Source organism: Pygoscelis adeliae, unplaced genomic scaffold (genome assembly GCF_000699105.1).
Source record: "Pygoscelis adeliae isolate BGI_AS28 unplaced genomic scaffold, ASM69910v1 Scaffold885, whole genome shotgun sequence".
Taxonomy (NCBI): Eukaryota; Metazoa; Chordata; class Aves; order Sphenisciformes; family Spheniscidae; genus Pygoscelis; species Pygoscelis adeliae.
The window spans coordinates 1-7,470 of record NW_008824829.1 but is presented as its reverse complement, the minus strand read 5'-3'; the positions used below and the strand labels follow the sequence as shown (position 1 = coordinate 7,470).

The following is a 7,470-nucleotide window of genomic DNA, read 5'->3' as shown; positions in this document are numbered from 1 at the left end:
ACCACTTCCCTGGGCAGCCTGTTCCAGTGCTTGACAACCCTTTCGGTGAAGAAATTTTTCCTAACACCCAATCTAAACCTCTCCTGGTGCAACTTGAGGCCATTTCCTCTCGTCCTATCGCTAGTTACTTGGGAGAAAAGCCCAACACCCACGTCGCTACAGCCTCCTTTCAGGTAGTTGTCGAGAGCGATGAGGTCTCCCCTCAGCCTCCTTTTCTCCAGGCTAAACAACCCCAGTTCCCTCAGCCGCTCCTCATCAGACTTGTGCTCCAGACCCCTCACCAGCCTCGTTGCCCTTCTCTGGACACGCTCCAACACGTCAACATCCTTCTTGTAGTGAGGGGCCCAAAACTGAACACAGTATTCGAGGTGCGGCCTCACCACTGCCGAGTACAGGGGCACAATCACTTCCCTGCTCCTGCTGGCCACACTATTTCTGATACAGGCCAGGATGCCATTGGCCTTCTTGGCCACACTGCCAGCTCACACTCTTGTGCTAGGGACCCCAGAGCTGGATGCAGTGCTCCAAGGTAGGGGGTCTCACCAGAGCGGAGTAGAGTCCCATGGACTTGAGTACATTCAGGTTCTTCAGGTGGTCCCATACCTGATCTCCAACAATGGGAGGGACTTCATTCCCCCAGTCTCTGCCGTGAGGTTCAGGGACTTGAGAGATGTGGGAAGAGAGATTACCATTGAAAACTGAGGCAAAAAAAACAGTATCTCCGTCTTCTCTGTGTCAGTTGACACCAGTTCTCCTGTCTTATTTACCAGGAGGGGTACATTTTCTTTAATCTTCTTTTTCTGGCCAACGTATCTGTAAAAGCCCTTCTTATTCTTCACATCCGTTGCCAAACTCGGCTCTGGCTGTGCCTTAGCTTTTCTGATCTCCTCCCTACACATCTGGGCAGTGTTCCTGTCCTTCCCAGGATACATGTCCCTGTATCCGTTGTTAAGTCTAGCTTAAAGCTCTCCTTAAGTCTGGATAACTTCTTGGTGAAGGCCCTCTTGCCCCAGTTAGTCAGGTGAATCCCATCATTTCCCAACAGACCCGGTTTCTCAAGGGTAAACCCAGCTTCTCGAAGGTAGAGCCATGATCATAGAAGCCCAGCCCTTGAGTATGGCTCCAGCCACGCAGCCAGGAGCTCCAATCCCTTCATCATCTTCCTTGGCCTCTCTCCAGTATGTCCATGTCTCGCTTGTACTGAGGAGCCCACAGCTGAGCTATACAGATCTCAGGAGGAAAGCGTGACCCGAGCGGTGTTTGGAATGTGTTGAGAACATGTTGCAGTACGTGATCTGTTTCCCTGTTGTCTCTTTAGCATGCTACAGATACTGGAAAAAGTTGAAAGAATTGGAAAGTTGTACCTGGAGCTTCTCAGCATTGGCAACATCCTCTTCATCGACTGGAAGGCTGACATCTACTGCAACCCCCAGCGACGTGTGAAAGTCTACACGGAATTTGGCATTGCTGGGATCCTTGTTCAGAGCACAAGGCCCTTCCTGGAGGAGCTGGACAGCTTCTCTAAAGTGATGGAGCATTGCCTGGCAGAGTGGAAGAAGTACCTGGAGACTCAAAGGGACACCTACTATCATCTCAACCTATTCACTGCACACCAGCTCTTCTACTTATGCAGCCAGCTGGCCAGAGTCCAGAAAGGCATCGTAGAACCACAGGTGCTCATCATGCTTTCCGTCATCAAGCATGACATCAAAGAAGGAGATATCAAAAAAGCCCTGGGGGAGGCGCTGATGACTCCTCTGGACTCTGTGAATACGTGGGCAGGAGGCGAGAAATCGGTTACCTGGCATGACTACATCATTCCGTTTCCCCAGTTCATCAAAAGCTTGGCCGAATCGGGCTACGATGAGTCGGTGGCAAAGGCAGCCTTGCAGAGCTGCCTGTCCAGCTCACCCATCACGGAGCAGATGCTCATGGATTTCGCCTTCGAGCAGGGCGACAACAAGGAGTTGGTTGAAAAGCTCAGCAAGTTCTATGAGGAGATGAGAGAAACCTTCCTGCAGAAGAGACGGAAATTTTAAACCAGGAACAGAGATGTTGACCAGGTTTCCTTTCCAGGCACACGATGAGTTGGCCGCCTCCTTTGAAAGTTTGCTGTCTATTTACGACAAGGTGAATCTGCTCTGGGATGCCTACTGTAAGAAATTCGCTGGCCTGGTGTCCGATAAATACATAGGCTTGGACGTTTTTGGGGAGATGCTGAAGCGCTTGGCTGCTCTGGAAAGCACGTGTGTTGAGAGAAGTTTACCCGTAGGCTTTGAAGCGGGGAAACCACTTCTTGTCACGTGTAAGGAAGAGGAAATGTTACCCAACATGTTATTCATCTACCGACACGCTGAGACGGCACCTCTCCCGTCGCACGACGAGGTCCTGGTGTGTACATCTGATACGGAGAAGGAGGTGGAGCTGCTTGTCAGGAGAGCTCTTTCCCCAGGTTCCCAAGACCAGAAGATCTACTGTTTGCTGGGTGCTGATAAATTGGTTTATAAAGTTTCCAAACAACTCGAGTCCCACTTCTTCCGCCTGGTGCAATCTTCCAGCATCCCCAACTACAGATTCATCATCTTCTGCAATGCCAAAGCTCACCACTCCTATGTTATCACGGCCTTTGATGCCTACAAGGTGACTTTCCCATGCTGCTCCAAGACAGAAATACAGACCTACCTGAGCAGAGTGGAAGAAGTACCTGGAGACTCAAAGGGACACCTACTATCATCTCAACCTGTTCACTGCACACCAGCTCTTCTACTTATGCAGCCAGCTGGCCAGAGTCCAGAAAGGCATCGTAGAACCACAGGTTCTAACCTCAAGCCTTTGAAGAGCCCTATCAGCAGAACGTGAAGTTCATCTTTTCGGAGCGAGCGGGGATGGGTAAGTTTTTGGGGAGTCATATTCCGAGTTGTACCTCAAACCAAGGAGGCAAGGTGGCACACTGTGATTTTGGGGAGAGCTTTCCTTGTTTTGGGTCGTATGCAAGTGTAGGAGGGTAGATGATTGACCGTCTCTTGTACTCCTTAGGGAAGTCTCTCTTTGTGGACAATACCATAAGAAAGGTCCGTGCCCGGCTGGGTGGCACGCTACCGCTTCACAAAACCATTAGGCTGATGGAGTCGGATATTGATTTCCAGTTCTTCGTGGAGGAGCTCTTCTCCACCAAGGAATCCTCGACTGAAATTCAGCCCAGCATCTTCCACATCTATGTGTCTCCAGTGGTGAGTGCTTGGATCTTAAAGTGGACAAGAAGAGGTGGTGAAACACCACAGAAGACCCTACACGCAGGGAGGGAGAGAAGGAGGTGGAAACGCAAATCCAGCTCAATTGGAGCAGCGAGCACATTTTGGCAGACTTCTGCATCGATTTTGTTTTGGTTTGCCCTGCCAGGTATCGAAGGGTCTCTACCGGCTGCTGATTGACCTGTGCATCCTGCGGCACATCCAGAGTCCTGATGGCTTTGTCTGGAAGTGCAAACCCTCTCATCTTTACTTGATTGAGTACCTGGCAAAAGGGAAAGGTGTTAGCAGTACGAGGAAGCAAGAGGTATTTTGGGGGGGGGGGTGTCTGCGCTTGTCTGTCTCTCCAGTGGGTCGATGTCTCACCTACACAGAAGCAACCAGGTCAAACACGTCTACTCAAATATCAGGCCCTGCACTGAGTTTTGGAGGAAAAAGGGTGCTTTTTCATCCCAATTTTGCTGTAACTTGAACCTCATGCTTGCTTCTAAAGCCAGTTTGCATCCGAGCCATGGTTTAGACTTACTGAAGGTGTGAAATGCACCCCAGATTCACAAGTAGTTGATCATCCATCTGTGATTCCTCACCATACCTTGAATATTGACTGAGTTCAGGTCCCTCCATCTCCAAAAGGCTTTAGTGGAACAGGAGAAAGCGTAGGAGAAGGTAACAAGATCACCCAACCCAAGACAGCATGCTGGGCAAGACAGACCTTAATGGTTATAGGGATTTCAATCCACATGAAGGCTTGGAGAACTCTTGACATTTCTACATTTCTCCCCACCCCCCAGATTGCCAAACCATTTGTGACCGGGGGAAATAACAAAAGGGGTTTTGGTGATATAGGCAAATGTGGGAGGATGGGGAACGATCCTCATGGTGATTTGTGTCTTCTTGCTTTTAGATGTCCATTGAAATGGAAGAAAAGTTTCTGGATCTTTTTCCTACCGTGGAGTGCGTATCACCGCTGCAGGTGCTCTACTTGCTGGAAAATCCCAGCTCTGTCCCTCCTGCGGAACTGAGGGAGGAACAGTTTGACCGGGACAAGCTAAATAGCGAAGTTTTCCAAAGGTCCTACCAATATCTCCGCAGATACAAACGAAAGGAAAACCTTGACCATTTAACTTTTGTCCCTGGAAGGATCGAAGGGACAGAGAAAGAATGCCTGCCGTGCTTGATGGGGTTCTGTGGGAGAAGCAATCCCTCCTGGACTGAGTTCAGCAACTTCACGCACTTCTTGAACTTCCAGCTAATAAAGTGTGAGGAATCGGTCTTCTGCAGTCCGGTGCTCGGAGACAAGTTCCGTGGCTTCAGAACATTCGCCATCAAGTTCATGATCGCCATGTCCAAGGACATTGCCATGCCTTTCCTCAACATGTCCGATGAAAGCGTGCCAAGCGAGGAGTGGAAGGAGATGGACAGTATTTTGAGAGAGTACCAGTATTTTGAAAGAGTTCCCTTTTTGCTGCAGGTTGGAGCAGGAGTCTCACCCTTATATAGTCTTCCACGCTGAGGATGGTTCCATGGAGTTTTTGGTTTTCATATCAGCCGGAACTTTGATGCGATTGATGCTCATTCCCAGGCTGTTTTGGAGACAGCGGTTATGAGCAGGAATTTATACAATACCTTGGCACTCCAAAATGTTCCTTTCAATAAGAAATTTGAAACCTTACCCAGAACTGAGCAGTTGGAGGCCCTCTGCAGACTCTTTGGTGTGAAACGCTGTAAAGATGCAGATGCTTCGTACCAGTTGACTCTGGACAACACCATGAAGATGTTGGCTATTCACCTGCGTTTCCAGTGTGGGATCCCCGTGATCATCATGGGTGAAACCGGTTGTGGGAAGACGAAGCTGGTGCACTTCATGTGCAACCTGCAGAGGGCAGGCAGGAAAGTTCAGAATATGATGGTGGTGCGTGTTCATGGTGGCACCACCTCCAAGACCATCCAGGAGAAAGTAAGGCAGGCCATGGAGCTGGCACGCGACAATGAAGAAAAGCACAACATAGACACGGTGCTCTTCTTCGATGAAGCCAACACCTCAGAGGCCATCTTTGCAATCAAAGAAGTACTGTGTGACCACAGCGTCAGTGGAAAGCTGATTTCCACTGACCGCTTAAAAGTGGTGGCCGCTTGCAACCCTTACAAAAGGCACACCAAGGACACCATTGAGAAACTGGAAAAAGCTGGCTTGGGATACCAGGTCCTGAGCGAAGACACCCCGGAGAAGCTGGGCTACATTCCTTTGCGGCAACTGGTGTATCGGGTGCAGCCCCTTCCTCCCAGTTTATTACCTCTGGTCTGGGATTTTGGGGAGCTGAATGAGAAGGTGCAAAGCCTGTACATCAGGGAGATTGTGAAGTCCACAGTGGAGAACAAGATCCCCGCAGAAAACCTGGATGTCTTCACCAATGTCATTTCAGCCTCCCAGAAGATCCTGAGAGAGAAGAAGGACGAATGCAGAGTCGCCAGCCTCCGGGATATAGACCGCTGCATGAAAATAGTGCTCTGGTTTTATGACTTAAGAGACCTGCTTTTCCACCAGATTGAGAAGAAGAGGTGGTGCAAAGGGGAAGAGGAACCTACCTTAAACGATGTGCAAAGGGCTTTGGTCCTTTCGGTAGGGGCCTGCTATTACGTGTCTCTTGAGAACCGCCAAGAGTACCTGGAGGAGGCTGCAAAATGCTTCTTGGTCCCTGCGTCCCGGCTACAGCAAGAGATTGAGTTGTACCAAGAGGTATTTCTTGATAACCTCTCCATTGGTAAGGCGACAGCCTGCAACAACGCTCTGAGGGAGAACATCTTCATGATGGTTGTCTGCATGGACCTCCGGGTGCCACTCTTTCTGGTTGGGAAGCCGGGAAGCTCCAAATCCCTATCCAAAACCATTGCTGTGAATGCCATGAAAGGCACATTGTCCGGAAGCCCGTTGTTCAAAAGATGCAAAGAGGTCCGGCTGCTCTCCTTCCAGTGCAGCCCCCATTCAAAACCAGAAGGCATCATCTCCACTTTCCGACAGTGCGCTCAGTTCCAGAAGGGCAAGAACCTGAATGACTTTGCGTCTGTGGTGCTGCTGGATGAGATCGGTCTGGCAGAAGACTCGCCTGATATGCCGTTGAAGGTGCTGCAACCTTTTCTGGAAGATGGATGCGTTGACGATGAGAATCCAGAGGCTTACAAGAAAGTTGGCTTTGTGGGCATCTCCAACTGGGCCTTGGATCCTGCCAAAATGAACAGGGGCCTTCTTGTCTTTCGGACTGAACCTAGCAAGGAAGAGCTGGTGAAGACCGCCAAAGGCATCTGTGCTGACCAACCTCACCTGGAAAGAATCGAGCATTTGTTCCCCATTCTGGCAAATTTCTACTGCAACGTGCTGAAAACACAGAAAACAGAGTTCTTTGGGCTTCGCGACTTCTACAGCTTAATCAAAATGATTGTGTCCTGCACTCAGGACATGAAGCGCAGTTCTCAAGAGGAGCTCCTCGTAAAGGCAATTCAGAGAAACTTTGTAGGCTCCAGAGATATCTACCCTCTGGAAATCTTCCATAACTGCACCAGCGAGGTATGTCTTACCCAGGCGATGGAAACCAGCTGCATCCGCCTGCTGGAGCAAAACATGGCCAAATGGCAAGCGGGATTCATGTCTCGTTACCTCCTGTTGCTGACGACCAACAGTGTCGCCTTTCAAATCATCCAGATGATGCGGCTTATAGACGCCGGCAACTGTGACATTATATTTGGCTCCAGTTTCCCACGGGACAAGGATTATTCCCAGGTGTGCCGCTCTGTGAAGAGGGTGAAAATCTGCATGGAGCTAGGCAGGTCCGTTGTCCTCCTCAACATAGAGAACCTTTGTGAGAGCCTTTACGATGCCCTCAATCACTGCTTCGTCAGCCTGGGGGACAATAACTACGTTGGCCTGGGCCTCGGCACTCTTCATGCGGTGAAGAGCTGCGTGAAGGAGGAATTCTGGCTGATTGTTATAGAGGAGAAGAAAGTGGTCTACACGGAGTTCCTCACCCCTCTGCTGAGCCGTCTGGAGAACCATTGCTTGGACATGAACACCATCCTCAACTGGCAACAGCGAGACCTGAAGCAGGACCTGGAGAAATGGGCCAATCGGTTTGTCTACAGCGAGAAGCCCGATTTGTTCAGGGTCTGGTCCAACACGCTTGCTCCCAAGGAACACGATGTCTTCATAGGCTTCGGCGATTACACGTCC

At 50.1% G+C, this 7,470-nt stretch overlaps 2 protein-coding genes across 2 annotated transcripts in view; both read left to right on the top strand.

Annotated features, from left to right (window-relative positions):
• Positions 1–2,039, top strand: part of LOC103917175 (E3 ubiquitin-protein ligase RNF213-like) — a 5,600-nt gene extending 3,561 nt beyond the window's left edge. Inside the window, exon 6 of the mRNA XM_009324284.1 lies at positions 1,329–2,039. Coding sequence (XP_009322559.1) covers positions 1,329–2,039 — 711 coding nt within the window. The remainder of the gene's footprint in view (positions 1–1,328) is intronic.
• Positions 2,040–3,154: 1,115 nt separating this feature from the next.
• LOC103917174 (E3 ubiquitin-protein ligase RNF213-like) lies at positions 3,155–7,404 on the top strand (the record flags this gene model as incomplete). The annotated part of the gene is made up of 4 exons (XM_009324283.1): positions 3,155–3,230; positions 3,400–3,555; positions 4,153–4,719; positions 4,831–7,404. Coding segments are annotated over exons 3-4 (3,141 nt in total), but the record flags the coding sequence as incomplete, so codon positions are not given.
• Between the last annotated feature and the right edge of the window lie 66 nt (positions 7,405–7,470).